Here is a 24804-nt window from a genome sequence, read left to right on the forward strand (position 1 = left end):
GAAATGAAAGTCCAAGCAGTGTACCAAGCTAGTCAGAGAAACTCTAACCAGGGCCAGAGATGTTTAATGTCCAAAAAAAAAAAAAATGTACACAGAAGAGATTTAAAATTGCTCAGTTTTTTGACAGTGGGCCACTGAGGCTTGGAAAGGAAGGAAAATGGCCCTAGACTCAAAAAATGTTAGCACAGGAGGGGACTTTATATGGATAGCCTAACTAACCCCCTTTTCATTCTGAGGCTTGAGATGGTCCTGTGACATTCCGGAATAACTGATTTTTGGAACACAAATGAGCACCCAGATTAACATTTGTTCTGTTTTCATTAATCTCTGCCTCGCAAGAGGATACAGCTCCCATCCCCTGAACTCAGATGCCACTGCATCTGAGAACTCTGTAGAATTCCCATCTCTTTCTCTTGCAGTGGTCAGCCTCTCTTCTCCCTCGCAGCCCTGATGGAAGGACAAGACAGAGTTTCACAACTGGCCAACTCACTCTCTGGCGGCTCCTGGTGGACCAGGTAGTAACGTGCAGAGAAGCCATCCTTAGCCACCGCCATGTCCGTGTGAAAGGTCAGCGAGAGGATCCCGGTTGCGGAACGGAGTTCAGAAGGTGTTTTGGTCCCACAGTACTTGCCAATCAGGGGGCCAACTGGACATGCAGGACAAAGAGAGGTCACAGAAACGGAAATGACAAACTCCATTTGCAATACATTCTCCCTTCCCACAACTGCAAGTCGTTCAGTCGAGCATCCCTCTGTATGCTGTGGCATAAAAGAACAACCAGAGATATGTTTTAAGAACAATGTCTAATATTTTCCTGCACATTAACAAAGTGCTTTCACTGACCTGGCTGCATTCTGTTCTCACAGCCCTGGGCGACGGGCTGGAAAGGTATCATTATAACGCCTGCTCTACAGAGGAAGAAATTGAGGTTTGGAGAGGTCACATGACTTCCTGGTTCATATGGCTAGGAAATAGCAGAGCCGGGACTCCAATCCAAGTTTCCGGACTAAACCTTATGCTTTTCTCAGGAAATGAAATAGCTTAGCCATCAAGTCTCCCTTACAGTGCAAAATACTTAGAACAACTATAAATGTGAAAGACTGGTTTCCTCGCCAATACTGACTACCCAAGACCTATATTGGCCAAGGTTCCTCTTGGCCTTGGTGGGGGGGAGGTGCGCCTTTTTAACATCTCTGATTATATATATGAAATGATAGTAAAATTATATTTTTTTTTACTTATTTATTTATTTTGGCTTTTTAAAAACTGAAGTACAGTCAGTTTACAATGTTGTGTCAGATTCTGGTGTACAGCATGTTTCAGTGCTTATTTATTTTTTAATTTTTAAATTGTTTTTGCAGGGGTAATTAGGGTTATTTATTTATTTTGATGGAGGTACTAGGGATTGAACCCAGGACCTTATGCATGCTAAGCACACTCTCTACCACTGAGCTATACCCTCCCCCCTTGATAATAAAATTATAGTAATAATAATGATAGCAGCTTATTTATACAGATAAGACATGGAGAGGCTAAGTCACTGGCCCAAGGTTGCAGAGCTGGAAGGACAGAGCCAGAATTCAAACCTAGTCAATCCGGCTCTAGAGTCCCCTCTGGGCATAGGGGGTGGTCACTGAGTCACTTTCCAAGGCAATTCTGATGCCTTCGAGCAGAAAAGAACATTACCTATAGGTTTTCTCATGCTCATCCAGGTATCTACCCAGTCTCCTTCTACCCTTCTCCAAGGAAATATCTCCAAGAGAGGAAACTGCCTTTCTGCAATCTCTCTGAAAACATCCTTGGTGAAGGATAAGAAGAGAAAGTCATCAAGGGTCACAGATAACCCCTGAGGAGTTTTAAAGTCTTTGTTCTCTTTTTTTATTGCTCCTAAAGCAATTAACAGGCAAAGGCGAAAACACGGAGAAGTGCCTGGCAAGGGACAGCGCCATCACTCACCATGCGGGATGCCATCCCAGATGTCCAGCCAATCGTATTTGCAGTCTCCCTCTCCCACCTGCAAAGGGTCATGCTCCAGGTCAAAGGTCAGGAACTGCAGGATGATCTCCATCTTGGGTTTGGCCAGGATGGTGAAGGTGCAGTCCAGGTTGTGTGGGTACTTCTCGGGAAACCCCGGGGACTCGATGGTCCCGTTGGGGCCTGTGAAGTTCTTTGAACAATCTTCCGAGCCTGTATATAAAAGACAGCCTGTATATAAGACAGAGGAAGAAGATGCCCTTCTCCGCTGCCTCTGTCGCATGGGTTATTTAAATATTTGGGCCCAAATCTCCCTACTCACGAAGTTTTTGTTTCCACTGGAGTGGCCCTTGAAGCAACATACTTTTCACATCCACATTTCAAGCCCTTAAGCCAGATCATCTTTAGGAGAGAAATTAGGGGAGGCCAGTGGGCTTGCTCTACATATTAGAGTAAGAGCAGCAATTGAGGGTTTGGGAGGGGGCGGTGTAGAAAGAAGCGTGTGTGAGATACAGAGAGAGGGAGAGGGAGAGAGAGACTGATTCTCTTGAAAAGAGGAACAGAGTCCTCTTTCTCAATTACTCAGCTGCTTGCTCCAGAAATGTAAGTTATTTCAATCCTTAAGGAAGGCTTGCTGATTGCCAGCAGGGAAAACAATGTCACCCCTTATTTATTGCTGACCTCAACACTAGCCCCTATTGTACCAGAGCCAACTCAGTGCCCCCGTCTCCCTCCAAGATCCAAGGTGCCTCAGGGGAGGGGCAAAGGCGAGCTCGGGTCTCATTCATGTCCTGACTATATTAAAACGAGCAGCTCTGTAGTGGCCAGACAATTAACAATTGAGGTTTGTAGCTGGTGGATCACAGCAGGGTTTGGGGATGTTAAAGGCCGCTCCAGCAGCAAGTTTGGAAAAAATGTGGCAGTGCATTGACATGTGGAAGACTTCTGGTTCCTTTGCGGGGGGGGGGGGGGGCAGGGGAGCGGGTGGCCTTGTTTCTCTCCTCAGCTCTTGTGTCCGCTTTCTTGGGGCTCACGGAGGCACCTTATTAAATGCTGCACACATTCACCTCCTGGTACAGGGTTGGACCACAGAGGGAACTCGTAAAAGGATTACAGCCAGCACATCTCCTAATGCCTCTAGGTGGAATCACACTGAAAGGACCCCCATGTGCTGTAACCCAGCTACCACTTGCCAGGGAGGGCCCTGGGACAGTCCTGCAGCCCAGACCACGGGCCCAAGAAGCTCCACAGAGTCAGAAGTTTCTCGAGTTAACACGATGAACGTAAAAGCTGCACAATTATAACTGATTGCACGATATGGTCTGATTTTAAAATTTGGAAAGGGAGCAGGATTTATAATAGGCCCTCCAAGCATGAAGCAGAAAACACAGAAATACTAGATAAACCAGGTGTTTACTGGCAGGAAGTGTCCTCTGGGGATCCCACTGAAATATAACTATGTGATGTCAATACACTGATCTTCGCCCGCAGCGATGTCTTTATCCGCGGCTCCTGCAGCCGCCCCTCTGTGAGTCTCTTTATTGATGACGGCTTTCTGGAAAGCAGCAAAGGTCTGACTTGGAAAAGGTGCCATGCAAATAAGCGGGGGAGGGGGACTGCAACTTTCTTTAGCATCAGACGGGAAGTGCCAATATCCCTGCCCACCGGGCAGGCCATCACCTCACCACCACCCTTCGCCCCAGCACTGTGCCTTGGCCAGGTGGGAACCCGGGACCCCTGGGATGAGAGCTAATCTTTTCAGAATTCTTTGGAGGCTCTCTAATGCTGAATCCCAGAGGCGCTGCACTGCATCATGGGGGCAGGGCGGTCCAGGGGCAGCCAGGCCCGGAGGAGGAGTGGAGACGACCCCTCCCCCGAGTTTGTTTACCACGGAGCCACCAGTTTTGTTTACCGTCAGGACTCCAGCTCCTGAGGGCCTCCTCAGTGATCCAGGATGAGGCCCTTTAGCAAAGCCAAGCCAGCTGGCAGGTCTTCAGGGGGCCGGGAGGAATTTTGAAAAGGTTAGTGTTTATAGCTGCTGGGCCACTTTGCCAGAGGAAATTAACTCTATTCACAAGTTGCTTCCAGAGCTAGAGGAGGCATCCGACATCCCCTCCTAGAGTTGGCTCTATTGTCATTCTCTCCCAAGGCGAGGGGAATCCCCACCCCCTCGGAGCAGGGAATTTATAGCGGAATCTTTCTTTAGTCCCTCTCACCCATGGGGGGACAGGTGCTTCCACAATGGACACTTTGAAAGCCCAAGAGAGGCCTGGAAAATGTGAAATTCTGAAGTACCCACAGTTTCCAAGGTTCTGTGGTTCTGGAATTGACTGGAGAGAATTTTTCAATTGGACGTCCTTAAAGGTAAAAAGGAGAAAAAAGTGTGTAACTATTTCTGATAAATGGCTAAACATGGGTGTATCTTGTGGCTTATTTTGAATCAGATAGAAAAACAGTTTGATCCTTTTTATGCAGAAAAATCAAGCCCGTCCATTACAATCACACTTCCGTCTCTAATTGTACCATCTCATTCTTTGTACAGTGTCACAAAGCAGTCAGCTGAGTATCAAACGTGGAGAAGAGATCTCAGAAAAGGGTGGCCAAGCCTGGGACAAGAGCGGAGTCTTGCAGATATCTACCTAATCCAAGATGCTTTTCTGCAATGTGTTAAAAGGATTAAAGGTTAAAAAAATTAGCTCAGTCAACAAATACTCGAGTTAGTGCAACACTGAGATTGCCCATAGAAGCTGGGGGATTTCAGCCGCAGTGAATGATTTCATACCAAAGGACTCTGGTATGAAAAATGCCCACTCTGTGGTTTTCCACTGTAAATTTTACACCAACTCCACAAGCGGAAGAAGAATCTGCATGCATAAGGCTATTGAAAACATGGTAGATTTATCCCGAGTTGAGCTGTGTCTGACCACAAAAGGTGAATCCAGTCCTTCAATATGGGAAGTGAGAGTAGGGGGCCCTGCAGAGTTTCTCCATCTGTAAATGACCCCAGAGATTTCTGTTTCCAAAATGTCACTGGGCACCAGGAAAGAAAACTTGATCTGGAAACTTGGTCCAAAGACAATCAGAAAACAAACACACATACCAAATCCCCACATTTTTCAGTGATTCAGTTTCCAATGTTACTTTAAAAATTATTTTTAAATTCCTTTCTCTGTTCTGCTCATGATTTGGTGATTTGAGATTACTTAAGTCAGCGAGTTGTTTGGTTTGCCCTTTTAAATGTGGACAGTCTGGTCATACATAAAATCTTTTATAAACCACTTCACTCAGGGCAGACGTGAACCTCCCTCTCCAGCCACTTGCCCCCATCTGTACCGAATTGTGGGTTTATTTCTGATGGTATAATCATGCAGCAGAGCCCTGCCTGGGCGATGTGCTGTCGAAGGCTTCCAGAGCCCTCTGTACGGTTGCAGATCTGCATTTACAGTTCCCCCTTCTTTCTCTTTATGAATCTGACTAGCAAACATAGCTGTGTTTGTTTGCATTTCTTCAGCATGCTCATGTGTCTCTTTAATGTTCTGTGGATGATGTAACTTTGTGTATTTTTCTCTTAGGACTCCACCAGTAGAGATGCGGGTGCGGGACATGGCACCAGGAAGAAGGCTCATTTCCCTAAACACCTTTGTTTTGAATTCTGCCCGCGTGTGTCTGTGCTTTACTGAGGGGTGACTTTCATGTGAGAGTTGCTCTTTCTAAGGGGCATAATGGCAGGTGTGAATGGCGGCTCCGAGGCCACTAGGCTCTCCCTTTCTTACGTTCCCCAGAAGAAGGGCTGTTGCTGACGGAGCTGTGCTTATCTCCTACTGCAGGAATCTCTTTCTTCCTTGTAGGTAATCCCAGTCCTTAACGTAGACTGCCCCGCTTCTCCGTGCCCACGCCACCTTCCCTGGCTGGCTCTGTTGTTCCTAGGCAGTCCACAGACTTGCTGCCTTATTCAAAATCCTCCATCAGCTTCTCCTCAAAACAGCAATGCTGAGTGATGATATCCTCTTCTGTGTTTTATCTTTTAATATCGACTCTTCAAATCTGCCTGATGGATAGAGTTAACAACCACTTTTTTTGATGTCGACTTCTGGAAAATGTGGCATCATCTTCTGTGAAATACTAAATTGGGAAGCATGAAACAGAGATGAGCTTGAATGGTCCTGTTCACCCCTGTTCTGACTTCCAGTGGTCAGCTCAGCGGAAGACCTTGATTGGAGCAATTCTCCCCTCGTGGTCAGCAGAGTGGAGCCGAGTGGTGGCTTCAGCACTGGGGACCTTGCTGTCTAGCAGACTTCCCAGATCCCCCACTGGCCAAGCCACTTGGTTGCTTCCTGAGTTTCATAACCATAGCATGTTCATCGTGCTTCACACTTACGTGTTCTGCCTCATCTTAGAGTTTTCCTTTCAACTGACATATCTACTTACACATATTCATCCAACAGCATCCGCTGTGCATCCGTTATGTGCTGCGGGTTTGCACACCTGTCTCCCCCACCAGAAAAGGGCAAGCACCCTGTCTTATTCCCTTCTCTCTTCTCCCCACCGCGCCCCACCGGAGGATGGTACGGTGAGTGGTCCATCAGTGCTGGGGGCTGTAACAAGTCTGAATCTTGCACAGGACTCGAGGGAGGGTGGATCAGGCCATTCAAGAGCCTCACACTTGCCCTGAGCCACTGGACACACAGATTGTCAGTCCCTGTGACCTTCTGTCGTCAGGAGCATGACCCATGGCAGGTGGACCTTCCTGGGACTTGTGCCCTGGGATGGTCCTGGCTCCTGCCCTGGTCCCACCCTTTCATTGGATTCTGCGATCTGGTTCTCAGGCAGACAAACTGGGCAAATATTTAGACAGAGTGAATATAAAAAGCGCTTTCAGCAGCAACCACTTCCTTTCGAGAATTGTTTGGCGAAAAAGAAAATATATATGAATAGTTCCCCTCACGCTGAACTCAAGAGGCGCCGGACTTGGGCCTCTTGATGACAAGGCTGACAGCCTCCCCTTTCAGCAGACTCCGCCCACGAGTTGTAAAACTTAGGCTGCCAGAGAGGGAGACACACTTGTAGACTGTAGATGGGGCGAGAGCCCCTGAGGTGGGGGGACGGGCGGCGGGTGAGGGGAGAACTGGAGGATAAGCTTCACCTGGCCTCAAGATCATGAGCTCACATATCGGAGGGAAGGGCAGACTGCTTGGAGTGATTTAGTGGAGATGCTGAAGCAGCGTCTTGTGAATGAAAGTTGTCTCTACCCAGTTATGGATACTCAGCACTGGCCCATATTCTCAAGGTCTAAAGTAGTCTAAGGCGGACCTACTGGAAAGCAAGCAGCCAACTTAAAAGAAATGTAATGTTCTCTGCCTCTTTTCCTGCTCTCTTTTCCAGGGTGTCAATTTCATCGGCTTTAGGAAGGGGATTCAATGGGTAGTCACGGCACAGAGGATCAGCAAGGGGAATTTCCAGGAGCTGTATCTGAATATAAAAGCTACTACATGACCCCACTGGTGGTGGTGGGATGGGGGTGAGGGTCATAGTAAGATTTTTAGAGACTCCAAGACTGAATAGATTATGTCCTTCTGCCCCATGTAATTCCAAAGGCTATATTAAACCATGAAGTAATTAGGAGGAAGCGCAACCAAGTTTTGTTTTTACCATGAAGATTACTGTGATTTTTTTTAAATACACACAAAAGTCAAATTCTTTCCAAAGGGTTTTTCTATTTAATAGGTGCCCCTACTCTTTTGCTGCCACAAACACTCAAGCATTAACCCAGCAACTTGCCCTCTTATGTTGGCTGGTAACCTAAACTGGGTTCATCTCAGGCTGTCTCCAATTTCACTTGAACCCCTCTTTCCTCCCTCAACTTGCTTATCGGGTTGGATAAAACTAGAACCCTTACCACCTGTGTCCACCCACTGGGCTCCATTTGTGGGCACATAACTATGACGCAGGTCCCTCATCCAGTGCCCCACGGCCAGACACGGAGTCCCATCTTCTCTCCCCCCATGACCACACTGACCTGTCTTGAATATCTCATAGCGCAGGGAGAAGCCTGCCCCCTGCCGGGCGTAGTCGGAGGTGAACTTGATGTAGAGGACAGAGCCGGAGGAGATAATAGTGGGTGGGGCGATGTTCCCACAGTGCTTTCCCAGGAGGTCTGCGGATTCGCTGTCCCCATCCCGAATCTCAATGAAGTCATACCTAGGTGGGGATGGCACAGAGGAGCACGTATGAGAAAAGGTCGCTTTCAGGAGATGAAAAGGACTAGTGTCTCCCTCCAGCTCAGGTGCTCTCCACTCACTTCTAGACATTCAGGTGTTCCAGATGGATAAACAAAGGGCACTTACATGTGCTTTTGGAGGCTGGCAAACATAGATATAGGAAGTTGCATTGCTTTATGAAAACCACAGAGAATGAGCACCCCAGTGGATGGCTAGATTTTAAGGCCTTATCTCTTGCACGTGTAAGAGCAGTAGCGTCATTCTATCAAATGTCTCAAAACAAACATTTTCTTTTCTTTGTTCGGTGGCACATGTTTATTTCCATTATGAGTTCTCTGAATCTTAGTCTTTTTTTTCTTAGCTCTGTGTCTCTGCTAGTCACTTAACCCCTTTGAGCATCAGTTTCTTCATCTGTAAGATGAGGATAAAAATAGCCACTGAGGTAGGTTGGGATGGAGATGGAATGAAAAAACATAGGGCAGATGCTAGGCACGGAGTCAGGCGCACGGGGGATGTTTCAGAGACACTTATTTTCCTGATCCCCCCCCATGTCTCAGGTTTCTCCTGGGTCATCCTCTTTTCTCTTCCCTTTAACTGTTAGTGACAAAGCTTCCCCAACTGTGAGCCACCTCCTTCCTGGATATGACTCTGCAAAGTTCACATCAGCAGTGACTAGTCAACAACACATTTTTAAAAGGAATCAGCACCATATTAGATAAGGCAATAAAAATCTTTCTCCAAAAGCAGGGGGTGACTCCCTGGGGATCCCGCATCTATAAGCACATAACTATTAGCCTCAGCATGAGGCAGAGCGGGCTGCCTTCCCTGGGCTGAGGCCGGAGCTCCTTTCAGACTGCGTCAAACTGGCCTGGGTGGGGGATGACTCCTCAAAGACAGCCTTGGCTAGGTTCACGGGACGACGCACACACTGTGCCGTTTTATCTGTACAGATGCACATATTTGGCCTCTGACAATCTTCACCGTCCTCAGTCTGTGCTCCTTCTCTGGGCTCCCAGGGAATACTCCTGTCACAACTGTTAAGGTGGAAAATTTCTTCCCCACCAGATCCCTCAAACTGCTGGCCCCTGTACCATTATTTACTGAAAACCATCCATCTCCCTCTCCCTCCGTTTGTTTACTTTGCATCAGCCTGTTAAAACAACCTGTACAAAATTGCTTCCTTTTGGGTAAAGAGAGGGACTAGAAAGGCTACCCTCCCTGGGATGCGCCTGCCACCTCCCACCACACACACAGGGTCTGGGGCAGCTGGCGGGCTGCAGAAGTGGCTGTTGGAGCCCGAGTGGCTTGAGGCTCCGGGAGCCATATTTCAGATCACTCAACCACTTCCAAATAAATAGGTCTGCGAAGGAAGTCTAAGGAGTGAACCAGGATTCGTTCATTCTTAGGCCCCAGAGGGCTGGGCTCCTATAGGCCAAAGAATCACAGGAGGTGGTTAGAGTCTGGAGAAGACGAGATGGCCGCATCTCCCTCCGGAGCTCTTGAGAGATGACCACAGATTGAGAAAGGCCATGGGGGTGGGGGAATCTGTTGAGGTCTGTGATTTCAGTGTAGGAGATGGTGCTGACTTTGGAAACAGTCACTTCTAAAATAACAGTGAAGAGACACTGAGTTTGTTCCCTAAGGAAATTCCCCTAAATCTTCTGGAAAACCCCTTCTTGTTATTTCCACACTGAGGTAAGCCCTGCTGGACAGTCATTCTCAGCTGAGTAATGGTGATGCCTTACCCGTGTGCACAATGGTTGAGAAGCACCTGTATTCATGGAGCAGACGTTCCCCGGCTCACCAGGCCTGGTATCAGCATCCCCTACCCCTATCCCAGAAGCAGACAGAACTCAGCTCAGATTTATTAGCTGGGTGCCCTCAGGCAAGTTATTCAATCTTTCAGAAATTGGAAAAATAAGAGCAAAACAGGGCTAGTCAAACCTTTCTTCTAGGGTTTTTGTGAAATGTAGATGACAGACATAATCTATATAAAGTGTCCCAGCTCACAGCCTGGCAGTTAGCGTGTGCTTCACGAGCGTTCACTGTGGCCTGTATTCTCACACCCATTTCAGAGGTGAAGAGGCTGCACACTAGAGCAGAAACGACCTTCGCTAAGAGATAGAGTGAGCGAGTAGAGGTTCAGTGTAAGAGAGAATGTTTATCTGTTCAATTATTTTGGAAGGCATTTTGGCAAAAATGTCACAAAAGTTAATATGTTAGGTACATATTAACACTTTACTCCAGCAAGGGTACCTACTCTTTAATCCAGCAATTCCACTGCTAGGAATTTTTCCTAGGAAAGTAATCAGACAATTGTGCAAAGATGTATATGGATCTGTGTGTGTGTGTGTGGGTGTGGGGGTGTGTGTGTGTAGTGAAAAGATGCTTTGTTTATAAACAGCATCATGTCTAAATGTCCAACAACAGCAGTGGGTAAGTCAATTTGGGATATTTATAAAATGGAATACTCCACTGCTCTAGTAACTGGTGCTGTAACTCTAGTTTTCTTTTTGCCTTTAAGGAAAAATGTCCATGCTATTTATTAAGTTGAAAAAAGTAGATGTTTTAAAAAGCATGCTTTAAAATATATACATATTCCTTGCATATACATACAGAAAAAGTCTGAAAGACGATACACTAAAATATTAACAGTGGTGAGATATGTGGATGGTGGGCTAATTGGTAATTTTTACTTCCTTCTTTGTTCTCGCCCATTATCTGAATTGCTCACCATGAGCCTGCATTTCTTTAAAGTATATAAAATGAAGACATTTCCCTTCAGAATTTTGTCAAAGTAGAAGAGCTGAGGAAAATAATCCAGCTCTCATAATTTTGCAGATGAAAGATACCATCACCATCATCATCATCATGACCACAATCATCAGCCATCTCACAGAAGCACAGTGAGGGCTAAATAAAGCGCATCAGAGCACCTGGAACAGTGCCGGGGCCATCGCCCACACTCAATAAATGCTTGAAAAGCATTTTTTTAAAGACCACTAGATAGCTCCAGTCTTCGTGTTGCCAATTTCTACAGGAAGGACAAAGAGGGGCCCTGACATCCCACTGGCTTGTTCATCAGAAGTGGAGGGTTTTACCTGGCTGCCTAATCACCCATAGAGTAATTAAGGGGATTAACAGAATCAGCCACGAAGCAAGGCAACCCAGCGTATGTCAGAGCTATAAACTTTCTCCAATGTCCTCAACGGGGATACCACCCAAATCCTCTCGAGTAATGTGGCCAGCTACAAATACATCCTTACACATCTACACACACAGCTAATGAAGGGAATGTACGTTCGGAAAAGGTTTGTATCAATCAATCAATCATACATTTTCTCTCCGAGCTTGCTATTTAAAGGACTCCACTGGTGAATACTTTTGTGAAGCCAATAATCAGCCCTGACTTGAATTTCTTAGGAAAACTGGATTTTCCTAACAGGTTTGCTTGAAGAGAAAGCGACCCAGGGTGACAATTTGGTGGCTAAAATCCCCCTTCCCTTCAGGATCTGGGTTCTCCCCATGGACAAGCCCCAGTTAACCACCAGGTCCTCCGGCTGGGCTTTTTGTATAAAGGGCACACGCCAAATGACATGCTGACTCCACAGAGAATGTCTCATTTACCTCCTGTGTGACTGACTCATTTGGGGAAATTTTTTTATTATTAGGGATTTGCTACAGCTGGAGTCAATCTCCTTAGAAATTTCCGTGTTGTCAGGTTCATTTGTGTAGAGCTAGCAGAGGCTTAGGAATAAATATGGCTTTGCATCTAGCATCCAATATCTAGCATTTGTTTGGTAGAGGAGTCTGGGGTACAGCCTCAGAGCTCACCCCAGCGACAGTCAAGGAGGATAACTCGAAAAGCCATCCCTCTTACTCATTTTCCGGAAGGAAACATAAACCAGCTAACAGACGTATTAACTATTGTGTTTGCATTTCATTATTCCTAATCTCCCTCAGATGAAAAAATTCCTTTCAAAGCTTTAACACTACCTTTTCTTATTTTATTTATTTATTTACTTTCCGAAGCTGAAGTCGCCATCTCTATCCCAGTTCCTTTTTTTTTTTTTCCTTTCTACAATGGTGCCTTTTTATTTTTCTCCTGATAGACTCCAACATCTGCATGTGGAACATTTGTCTAGAGAACACTTTCTGTACTTTCTCGCCTTCAAAGTCTTAATTTCTCTCCCCAAACCCTCGTTTAGGGGCATGGGAATCTTGACGGTGGAATTAATTCTAAGAGTCGGCAGGAGAGGTATGAAAAACAAGTCTCATCTCTTCTCACCACTAGGCAAACGTGAAAAGAGGCTTTCTACTTTCCCTAACTGCATCCAAGCTTGACACTGCCCCGCAAGGCCACCAGAGGCTGGTTAGCCAGCCGAGCCTGCACTGGAAGATTCACCACGTGGAGGCCCTTCTCCCACGGCCGGTGACGTCTAACCCCTTCCAGAGTCCACCTTTAGGGACGCCACCTAGAACTGCTCGTGAGGGGACTTCTATCTCCTAGGGAGAGTATGTACTTGGCTGCTCTGAGGAAGAATGCTGTGCCCATTCTATGGGATTTGTCTAGAACGTCCGAGCACCTGTGCTGCCCAAGTCCTGAAGCCACAACCTTTGCCAACCCGGCAATGCCTCTTTTCACGCTCCTTGCATCATAAAATGTTTAAGCCATCACATTTTATACGTGGCAAGCTCTTTCCAGCCCCTGGGCCTTTGCACTTGCTCTTCCCTCTGCCTGAAACACATTGTTAGCTTTTGCTATGGCTGGGACCTTCTTATGCTTGTAAGTGCAAATGTCACCTCCTCGGAGAAGCCTGCCCTGAGCCCCCTACTTCAGTTAGCATTCCCTTATTCTCTACCTCACCACCCTCTCATCGCCTGTCTAGCTATTACCACAATCTGTAAAGGGCTTGTCAATAAACCTGATTATTTGTTTAGGATCTCTGTCCTGCACTAGACAGTAGCCACCATGAGAATGAGAACCCCATCTTTTAACGGATGAGTTTATAACACCTACATGGTGCCCAGCACACAAGACAGCTCACTAACTGTTTGTTGAGAAGATAAATGAATGAAGGCCCTGAGGTTGGTGTTATATATTGAGAAGAAGGAACTCTGCTTTCTGAGGGGTTTGATACGTTTGGTCCATTTTATTGTCTGCCTTTGTGCTCCAGCAAGCTCACTGAGCTATTCTGGTTGTATCTGGAAACCAAAATGTTGCCTCATGACTCAAAAACACGAAATATACCATTTTGAGTGGAAGAAACATCTCACATCATGCTGACAGCATTTTCACTATTAGCGGCAAACAAATCAACTATAATTAAAATGCTGTCAAAGTGATTTGAGATTTTTCTCACACTTTCAAAGTTCCATATTTCATGAGTAGATTATCCAGGCCAGAGAATTTATCACCTCCTGGAGTGCCTTTCTTCCAGGAAGCTCAAAGACATCTACAAACACTGTCTTATTAATCCTTACATTAAAACCTGCAGGGAAAACAGGAGGAGAAAACAACACTGTCATGTATGACTGCCCAACAAAGAAGCTGCCTGAGACCCCAAGAGGCTGTGAGGCAGGTCTGCACAATGCTGAAGTCTCTGGACAGTTCAGGCCCAAAGCAAGGTGGCCTGGTCTGTGGCTCAGTAGGGACATTCAGCTTTTATGGAGAAATCAGCTTGCTGTCAGTTCAGGTTTTTTAAGAAGTCAATTTCATTTCCTTGAATCTCTCCCTTTCATTGGTATCACGCGTTTAGTAAGAAGCTGGGACATCAGTGGGAAAAGCTCTCATTTACTGAGCACTCACAGTGGGCTGGACCCTCGCTTCGTTTAGATACTATTTCATTTAACCCTCACTTGATACACACCAGACACTGATACGACTCCTGTCCACGTGCAGATGTAGAGACTGAGGCTCAGGGAGCCAGGTGACCTGCTCAAAGTCACAGGATGCGGAAAGCTCAGAGGCAGGATTTACTCCAGGGCCCACTGACCTCACATCTGTCCTTTGGCTGCATCGTTGAATGACTATTGGAGAGCAGCGGGAAGGTCAGATTGTCAGAATACGATCACACTAGAAGGTGCGAGGTGCAAAGAATCCACTCTGTCTCAGAGATGTCACAGAATCTTGCTCTTTTTATCATGCTGCTTTGTTTAAACAAAGCCTATAAGACTTGCCAAATTTAATAGACAAATCACCGGCAGAAGCAGTGAGTAGATTTGGAATTCATGGTGTCGAGACTCACCCAGTAGAAATCTAGCTTGTAAGTGTTCAGATGGGATAACATGCTAATTTTTGTAAGTGGAGTATTTTTAAGAGCACATACATACCCACATGCGAACATATGGCCCATCGAGTGAGAAAACAGTATCCGGTGTATTTATACACTCTTAAAGTATCAGCTAGAGCACATATTTTAAGCCCATGGATTTCCAGTAGGGTCCACAGATAAGTTTCAGTAGTTTGGGGAACCCCTATAATCCTATGAGGGAATTTTGTGTGTTTGCGTGTACACACATTTTCCTAGGGAAGGGGTCTGTGATCAAACAAAAAAATTTTATCACTGTTACATAGAAACGTATCTGTCAATAAGGGTGTGTGTTCTCTGGGAAATGCAGTGCGTGGGTTTTATGGACAGATCCAGCTAGTATCTGGCACTTACTAGTGATATGATTTCAGACAAGGCATTTATCTTCTCTGAGTTTCTTCATCTCTAAAACGTTAGTAATAAGTCCCACCTTTTGGGACTGTTGCAAGGGATTATGAAGTTAGATAGAAGCCCGGCGCTGCACTGGGTGCCGTAGGAAGTGCCTGGGAGGCACCAGCTATTTTATCATCGCCTGTGTAATGGAAAGTCAAATTTAGAGACAGTCTCCAGGCCCCGTAACCTCGGTGACAATGGAGGGTCGTTTCTAAAAATCCTCCTCCCGTCCAAACTCATCAGCAGCGCTTCCTCACTTGAATTTTTGAGAATTCATTTCAATCTCATGTTTCTGAGCCCAGGCTCTGGAACCAGCCAGCCAGGCTGGGTTCAAAACCACCCCCACCCCACTCTGCATTTGTTGGCTCTGGAACACCTAGGTACTCAACCTCCTTGGATCTGGCGAGTTAATGCTTGTCAACAGCTCAGCAGAGGGCCCGGCGCGTAGTAAATGCTCGGTAAACAGAGGGTAGCTGTTACTGCTGCTGCTATTATTATTTGTTGCCGTTGCTAACTTCACATCATTATTATGTACTATCTAACTTATTATTATTATTTATTATTTAACTCCAAGGACTCACACAGTGCCAAGACTGCATCTGTCTGTGTTTTGCATTGGTGGCGGATGCCTTTTTAGTAGTGGCTATTGGCACTTTCATTTTCTTCCTTTATTTCTTCCCACCCCAGATCTAGGATATTTTGAGCTTACTTTCAATCCCCTCAACAGCCAGGGTCACCAGGGATCTTTAGAAGGGAGGAAATCTGACCACCCAGCAAAGGAAGTATGTGAAGAGAACAACCCAAAACAAACTGAAGGAATTATTCCAAAAAACCTTGAAGGCAAGAAAATGGAAACTACGAATAACATCTATTTATAATTGCTGGTTGTTTTTCCGCAGAAGCCCTAGGATGATGGAGAGGGCCCCGCTGGTCTCATTGTTCCTGGCGGAACAGGCTGCCAAGAACGCCTCACAACGTGAGGAAGGCGGCCGCTGCAGACAGAGAGTCTGATAAGTGTCACTGTAGATGAACTTTCAGAGAATCAAGGGCACACAACAAAGCCTGCGCCACTTCTCCCCTGACCTTCTGGCTCCACACCACTCCCTCCACTGACCAGCTCCCCAGCAAGCATGTTCCTCGGGCCGTGTGGCCACACATCTGCTCTGCTCCTGGACCAGCAAGTACTCTGGAGGTCGGCTTGGATGGAATGTGTTTGCTTATGTAAGGAATGATTTTCGAGACATGTGAAGTTTTAAGGCTTTGGGGCAGGCTGTTTTCAGCATGACTGTTGGGTGTTACTTTCTGTCTATGCATCTATAAAATCCTCACTCTCCCAAGTCAGCTTAAATGACCCCTTGCTCATATTTTGTAATAATATCAGAGTAAAAAGTAGAAAAGAGTAGCGTACAATTTATGCCCATTCACCAGTAGCCTGGTGCTGAGATGGGAAGGCGAATCCCAGCAGGATCAGAGACTTGCTGAATTGTCCTAAGCTGGCCTAGGTCAACCGAGCATGCCTCAGTTTGCCTCATCTCATAAATAGGTACAGGGATCATGGCTCTGTGCCTCTCAGGGCTGACCAGAAGGGGCAGAAAGTATCTGGAACCCACTGAGGGGGAATCATTGTACAGCATTTCTGGGCCTGGTGTGCTGGCAGTGTACCTGAACCTGGCCGGGTGAATGGTTCCCTCTGGGACATCGCTCACGAATCCTTGCTCCCAGAGGGTCTAATTGTAAGAGTGAATCATAACCTTCCCATCTGTCCGAAAAATGGAAGCCTGCTGGGAACGATGTGTGCTGGGCACCAGGGAATCAATCACCACATCAAAAAAGTCCTTTATGTTTTTTTTCCCCCCAGGGACGAAGGTTCCCAATCATTTTTCTCTCCACCTTTGCTGGTATCCAGCCTCCATAACAAAAGTCCAAAAATACAAAACTTGTCTGAAAAACATGCCATGTGGAAATCCAAGCAGGGGGCAGTTTGGGGAGAAGGTAGCAGAGGTGATGGGCCCTGTCCTCACATTTCATGCATCCGGAGCTTCAGGTGACAGAGCTCAGGGCTTCTCCTTGGCTCCAGGGGCTAACTTGTCACTCCTGTGCAAAAAGCACAGTCGTGTGGAAATGACGGGCCAGCACTAATGTTCAAGCAGGAAGGGACTGTGGCCACGCCAGGGTGGAGATTCTGAATGTAGCACTTGGTGGCCAGTCAGCTGGAACTGCTCCCACCTCCCAAACCGCCACTGGGTAAGTGGCTTGCTTAGATGGCTGTGTTCTGAAGGCACTGTGGCTGTGAGGGCCAAAGCAGGTCTGTTCACACAGTGCACATGAAAGCCCCCGCCTTTCCCCATCACAGGAAAGTCCCTCTGTTCTGAAAGACCTGGCTGCCCCTTGTGCAGGTTCAGGATGATGGGTGTTCTTGGCTGCAGGTTCTGTAAGACCAGGAAGAAATCTGTCTAGAAAGGACACCAGCTTCTACGAGAAAGGGAACCAGGTTGCAGGAAGCCTCCTCACAGGACGGAAGCAGTGTGTGTCAGACCTTGAAGAACTTTTATTTATCCCACAGCCAGAGCAGGCTGTTGGCTTTGTGCATGGCTGGCTGGTGGGATGGCTACCATCTTGCAGTGGCCAGCGGGGCCCTCACCGCTTGGGGAGGCAGCGTCGGTGGCCAGGACGAGCTGTGGGGCCACATGAGGGTAAGGGCCCTTGTGGGCAGTAGCGACCCCCCAGAAGAGAAGTCAGAACCCCAACACTTAACCTCGCAGCCTGTCCTGAGGCTTGGACTAAATCATGTATCTGCTTGGACTTCAGTTTCCTTCCCATGGCAGGAAGACCAAAACAACAATAATAAAAAATAATAATACTATCTTACCCTCCTACGGCTCTCCAAGGGATGACACATCGATAAATCACTTTGAACTTTTAGATGAAAGGTGCTCTAGAAAACCGAGGGCTCATCAACTGTAATTGTTACGGTAATCATTTTAATGATAATAATGATGATAATGGGGGGTGGGGGGGGTGAAACCTCCTACCTTGAGACAAAGGAAAACTCCCGTTAAAACCTGCAGCACAGATTGTTCCCGCTCCTAGCTCTCAACCGTCTCTTTCCAACTGCCAGTTCCTGGGCTGAAATATTTACTCCTTTCCTTTCCAATAAAACAATTATTTGTTCCACCATTTTCTCTCTCGCTCACTCGCTGGTGCATCTGGCTTTGCCCTGACAGCTCAGCCATGGACTGTTTACATGTCTCGCTCACCCTCCAAGACGCCGGTTCAGCTCCATTGACACTAAAGGCAGGAGAATTCTCTCTGTGTGAGGAATCAATTACTTCCGCTGACACTCTATTACTAGCCCTCACATCTTCGGATTCCAGATGAAGAGTAAGGTGGTGGCGGGGATGGCAGGGAATTTGAAGAGGATGCTGACGGGGGCTGGAGGGGACCAGAGGAGTAGGAGGTAGGTGACAGGGAGGCAGGAGACAATTGACTGAGAGGCAGGCCTCCAGCTTGTATTTAAAGACACAGAAAGATCTCTCTGTCTCTCTCCTTGACTGCCCTGTCGGCATCCAGAGGTGACCACACGGCAGGAAGAGGCAAAGAAAAGGTAGAAAAAAGAGAAAAGAAAAAAAGAAAAGAGTTGTCAAGGATATCTAAGGAAATCAGAGAGGCCTCAAATGCCTAAGCCTTGGGACAGCAGATGACAGCTCTGAGCATATGGACACAGGTATACAAAGGCAGCTTTGGGCAGCAGGCTTCAAATCCCAGCCCCACCATTACTCCCTGCGTGATCTCTCTGGGCCTCAGTATCCCCATCTGTCAAATGGGAGTAATAGTAGTCCCAGCCCCAAAGTGTCATTATAAGAATAAAACATGGGAAGTTCCTGGTACAGTAGCACCCGATGTCTGTCAAGAGCAATAAATATTTGCTATTATTGTCCAACTGACAGTCCCTCCACACCACCTACAAACGTACAATTGAGTCCCTAATGGGGCAGAACAGAAAAATTTATAGAGACAGCCAAGATGCTTGGCTACAAAGCCAGGGGAAAAAGGCATAAAAAATCGTGTGGATTTTCCTTTATCATGTAGTTTTTTGCTGCTCTCCTAAACGTAAGACCAACTCAGTTTTTCTTTCTTCTTTTTGTTTTAAATTTTATTTTGAACCTGCTAACATTTTTCAGGGATTTTCCTTCTAGGAAAAAAAAATTTTTTGATTATGTAAATTAAATACAACCCTCTCCTCTGCAATCAACTGAAGTAAGTTGTGAGGCACTAGGTCTTGTAATGAAGGACGATTATGGAAGCTCTTTTCTAGAAGGAAAGACAAGGGCAGCTAATGTATTTTTTTCTTCCAGGGATGATTGATCCAGGCAGAAGTAGAAGAATGGAATTAAATGATCTGTTGAGTTTCTCTTAATCCAAAGGTTTCAATTGCCCTGCCACTAAAGAAGGACAAAACAAAGAGAATTTTTTTTTTTCCGAAAGGACTCATGACTACAGCAAAACACACAAATTGCTTTTTTTTTAAAAAAAATCTAATTTCTCTTCTTGGTCTATTTCCTTCTCCTTTTTATCCCCTCCACACCCAGAGCTCCCACTGAATTTCTTAAGACTGACTCTCACCCGGTGTAATTAGATGGGAGAATTACATGGAGTTACATGGGGTGAGATGCTGGCCTTCTGGGACCTCTGGGTTCAGAGAAGGTGCCAGGGTTGAGAGGCAGAACAAGTGGGACTGTGTACTAGAAAATCTCAAGTGATTTTCTCAATCAGAAGATAAAAATGCGTTTGTTAGGAAGGATATCCACAGTGAAGCTTGCATTTGGAGAGCTGAGATTGCAACATTGCATATTTAAAAACAAACTGCCAAAAATAACCCTTGTCCCAACTGCTCTTTAACCTTGGTAGGCGGAGGAGAACAGTCTGCCGTGTTTTTCCCACTTCTTCAGAGAGCTAAGTTGCTGGGTGGAGCCCTTGGTCAAGGTTGGTGAGTGTGGGCTTGGCTGCCAGCTGAGCCCAAGTCAGCAGGACTGTTCCCGTTTATTGCACCACGTACCTGGAGGGGGATCTGTTTCTGTCATTAGCAGGGTTGTTGCAATACAGGAAAGGATTGCTGCTCATGGGTTCCTTGGGGGAATCAGAATATTTCTGTGGTTGGGCAAGCAGTAAATCTGTAACAGTGTCACAAATAATCAACCCCAGGGTCTCTCCTGAGTGCAAGATGCCCTCTTGAACCACAGAGAACTCTCACTTCTGCTTTGATTGCTAGAGACTTCGGCGGACACCAGCTGAAGCCACAGCTCTAGTTGGGCAATGTGCCTTCATGCCCTTTATTCATAGCAAAGAGAGTTGTGTTCAGAGGAAGTCTTCCGTAGGAGTAAACTGATGAGCAGGGCTTAATCCAGAGTGTTACCTGGACTTTCCCAGTCCAAACCCTACTTTCAAGCATTAAACGGGAGGAAAGGAGAAGGCTGGATATAGGGTATGAAACTGTAGAAACTCTGACCAGGGAGAGTCAGACAGCCAAGAGTCCCCATAATCTCAGTCTTTTCCTGCTTCCTGACCCCGGCCCCTCCTTGAGCTGCTGGAATCATCTGGCCAGGAAATAAAATAAATAGCATTGCTTAGGCATCTCTTCACCGAGAGAGGGGTTTGTCACAAGGATGGCCCTTTGTTACTGGGGTTCCTGAAAGCATCAAATTCTCCCCCCTTTTTGTCTTTGACATGATGTTCTCGCCTGGGCCACCAGCCATACATATTCCCCCTTTGCCTGGCTAACTTCTTAAGGATTGGTGCAGGCATCACCTCCACCAAGGAGCCTTCCCTGATCTCCTCAGCTGAGGCTGGATCCCAATGCTGTGGGCTCACAAAACATGCCCATATCATGTCCCTGCCAGAAGGCATGAGGTTGGTGAAGGCAATAGAGCATGAGAGGAAAAAGCACCGACTGCAAAGTAGGTTACTCTGCCTTCAAACCCCTTCTCTGCCACTTCCAAAAGCGGCACCTGGGGCCAGCTGCCTACATTCTTTGAGCCCAAATTTCTTCATTTGTGAAATAGGAAGAGAAACAATAAGTTCACAAGGTTTTGTGAGAAGGATCAAATGAGATGATGTATGTAAAGGACTTGGCAAAGTGCCAGGCTCACGGGCGATGCTCTAGATATGGTAGCTTTATCATCAATAACCGTATTTTTTTACCTGCTTCCTCCTCCCAAACTCTAAGTTCCATAAGGGAAAGAGTATGATTTACTGACTCATCACTGCACCCCCAAGGCTCTCGTCATGCTTGGCACATAATAGATGTTGAATAACTAGGAATGAATGGAAGGTCTATAGCCATTTCGCTTGCGAAAGACCACGTCCCAGAGAGCTTAGTAACTTCTGTAATCCATGTCTTAACCGCCCGCTGTCACCATGTCACATCACAAGGTGGACGACGAGGGAAGACAGCTCTGTCAGCCTTCCAGTGTGGGTTCCTGCCATGCTGACCTACATCCAGGCAACTCAAATGTAAAAATATCACTGAAATAATCATCTGCTTGCACCTGCTCAGCCCCCTCTTGGACTAAGCGCTGCAGTGGGTAGAGATAAGAAACATGTGGTCTGTTCCCTTGGAGAATTTACATGCTCAGAACACAGGTGACTGCACATGGGGAAAAAAGGCAAGCAAATCAAGGCAATAAGCAATGCTCGGGGAGTAGGAGCCCCTAAAAGAACTGGAGGAATCAAGGACAACAAACGAGAAGGGAAGGGGGCGTGCAGCAGGATGCTGGAGGTAAGGGGGAGGGGAGTTTGAGTGTCAGGCCCTCACGGGGTCTCATACAGATGTAAGGTGTATGTGGTTGTTTGACCACAATGGAGGGTGTTTACTGAGTGCAGGGGATCCTCGTTGGCTGGGCGGGGAGGCGCCAGCTTACTGAGGTCTGGCATGTTCCCTCTGTTTCCTGCAGTTGACTTATCAACCTGTGAAAGTGCTCCCTTTCTAAGATAGCATCCCCTACTTTGGGAGAAGCAGACACATCTTCTAAGATTTAGAGGACTCTTATGGCCGTAAATAAATCCAAGAGCTCTTTGTTTATCCAGGACACGCAGAGGCTAAATATTCCCTAAACCTCAAATACCCAGAATGTGGGCAGTGCGATGGTTTCAGAAGGAAGATGGTGAGCAGCTCAGCTAATGCACTTTGTCCCCGAGAGAGTGAGTGCTCCAGTCCTTGCACTGCTGTGAGCGTAGCTGACTCAAGCAAACCAGACACGCGGGCCCTGAGATTGCACTGGCTTGGGACAAAGCTTCAATTCCAGAACTGAACACTTCCCAACAGACACCAAAGCCTCCTGAAGCAAAATCCATGGCCATCATAAAAGAGTGAGAACAGGTCAGAGAGCATACTCATAACCGAGAGTGACAGCAAGAATATTGACAGAAAAGTCACAAACTTCCCCAAAGAACAAAGATGCTAACACAGTTGCTAATGTATTGTGCATCAGCCTAAACAAGACACCGCACTCTTGCAAAGTAGTTCTAATTGTCGAAGGTTTGCAGGTGAGGACACTGAGGCCTGGGAGTTTAAAGATAGACAAAATCTCATACTTAAATCTACCCGATCCACATATGACATGACCCAGCCTCTGTCACAAAAAGTCAAGTTTAGAATTAGAAGCCTGAATCATGGAGAAAAAGTTGACTCTCCTTTATTTTTATTTGAGAAAACAAGGAAGTGTGGCACATGACTGAGGACGTTCTTCCTCAGGAATCTTTCAAAACGGGAAGTTTTGGAACTTGAGTGTTTCAGTATCTGGGAATTTCAATGCTGCACGGTAAATGAGATCTCACTGTGTGGAACACACACAGAAAGTCATTAGTATAGACTTCTTTGTGGGTTTTTCAGCCTAAGAAATGTTCTTTCAAGTCTTCCTAGCAGGTTTTGCTCTTTTTGAAGCATGCTTTTCAAGCTACTTGTCTGGCAATGACCAGCTCTTAAAAGGATCGGGCAAAATCAAGGACTCTTGACTGTTTTGTTTTGTTTTTTGTTTTTTAAATTTTTTGAGGGGTGGGGAGAGTAGTTTTTTAAATTTTTTTAAATTGAGGTTCTGGGGATTGAACCCAGAACCTTGTGCATGCTAAGTGTGCACTCTACCACTAGGCTGTACCTACCGCCTGATTCTGGTTTGACTTGAGCCTCCTGGAGGGGGTGGGGTGCCCGGCCTGTGTGAGGATGCGTGAAGAAGCTGTGTATCATACGCAGGTGGGTGTTTTCAAGAATACATATTCTGAGATCTCAGAAATGGAAAACGTATTCGAGTGCATGTGCATACATTTCTGAAGCCCTAATGTTCAGTGGCTTGATGACCCGAGTGAAAGGCAGGGACAGGAGCCTCTCCCCACCGCAGGGGATGACGTGGCTTCTCCCCTGGTGCTCAGATGGCCCTGAGTCCTGCCCTTTTGCCCCTCAGCCGCACGGACTGGGCAAGGCCACGGAGGCTTCTGGTTTCTGTTCAAAGTCGGGGAAGAGGCCCCAGAGCAGCCTATGGGCGCTGGGGGCTTGGATGCCTGTGGATGGCCAGAGGGAGGAGTCGGGAGCTCACCGCAGATGGTGGCCTTGGATGGCAGACTCAGGCAAAGCTGGGGCTGGTGAGTGAAAGTTTCCAAGCAGACAGCAAGCTTAAATGAAATGAAATTAACCAGCAACGGTTAGGGGAAAAGGTCGGTCTGTCTGGGGTTTATTCATCAACGGCCTCCACCTTTGGGATGTGGATTTCAAGGGACAGAGAGCCAAGGGCTTAGGGACCACTGGCCAATCTGATCCTCTCACATCCGGGCCCATTCCCAGGTCATGGGGCCATCTCTGCAGTAAATCCTGCACAAAGGAAGAAGAGGGGAAAACACGAGGGCAAGGCTGGGCCTGCTGACCACTGCCCTTACTCCAGAGTGGGGCTGCGTTGTTGTTTTTTTACCCCCTGTTTTCACTCCCTTTTTGCAGGGGTGTTGCTGCTGCATTCTCTCATCAGAAGGACTGTTTGGGAAGTTTTGGTAAGTATCCACCCTATGGGCTTTGAGAGCCAAATCCAATTTGAAACATGCACCCGAAATGACAGTTGGAAGAATACTAATTTCCTTTGCTAGTAAGTTCTTTCCCAACCCAGGAGCTCCCTTGGAACGAAAAGGAGAGCGGGAGAGAGGAGCAATAGGACAGAACTTCCAGGACTTCAATTAGATTAATTGTTCCCTTCACAAGACAGTCAAACAAGGCAGAGGGAGGAGGAAGAAGCCCGTTTACTCTGAATGCACATGGCAAGGAAGATGTTAAAAATACCTTGCAGGGTGAGAGATGGAGGGAACCGGATGTGCCTTTCCAAGTACAAAAATTAATCAGAGTAAGAGAGAAATGGGGAGTAGGGGAGAAAGGGCGGAGGCAGAGAGCAGTAGGGATGAGGTTAAGTAGTGGAGGCTTGACCCCAACAGAGCCTTTCTGACGCTTTGGCACTGGGGGAAGGAGACCCCAGGAAGACTTTTTTCTGACCTTCCTGAACTTTTCAGTTCCAGCTGAAAGTATGGAATGGAGGAGTGGGGAGAAAAACAGAAAGCTACTTAGTAAGGATGGTAAACTCGAGTAGCTTCAGAATAACCTGGAACTTGCCTGCTTCCCCTCCTCCAACTCCAGCCAGAGGCAACGTCTTTGTCCCTCTGCCACCAGCGGGCTTCGGAGGCCTTGTGATGGCCCCATCCCTGGGGCTCAGCCCCCAACGGTGCAGGAGCGTGCTGCCCTGGCCTTTCTTGCTTCCTGACATATTTTAAGCCATGCTCACCAGCTCCTGAGTGTTCCGTTCCAAAAGCCTTGCCTTCTCTCTCTGCCACTATGAATATACATGAGCTGACCTCTTAGCAATTCCCCTGGGAGATTTGCAGGC

The 24804-nt window shown here is 46.8% G+C and overlaps 1 protein-coding gene across 4 annotated transcripts in view; it reads right to left on the bottom strand.

Annotated features, from left to right (window-relative positions):
- NRP2 (neuropilin 2) overlaps nt 1–24804 on the bottom strand; it is a 111519-nt gene that overhangs the window by 69896 nt on the left and 16819 nt on the right. For all 4 annotated transcript variants that reach the window (XM_031451947.2, XM_010992051.3, XM_031451949.2 and 1 more), the window contains exons 3-5: nt 7991–8172; nt 1957–2187; nt 491–646 (exon numbers count right to left, since the gene is read on the bottom strand). In XM_031451947.2, the coding sequence (XP_031307807.1) occupies nt 491–646; nt 1957–2187; nt 7991–8172 (569 nt within the window). The remainder of the gene's footprint in view (nt 1–490; nt 647–1956; nt 2188–7990; nt 8173–24804) is intronic.

The sequence above is a fragment of the Camelus dromedarius genome, chromosome 4 (genome assembly GCF_036321535.1).
Source record: "Camelus dromedarius isolate mCamDro1 chromosome 4, mCamDro1.pat, whole genome shotgun sequence".
In the NCBI taxonomy this organism is placed as follows: Eukaryota; Metazoa; Chordata; class Mammalia; order Artiodactyla; family Camelidae; genus Camelus; species Camelus dromedarius.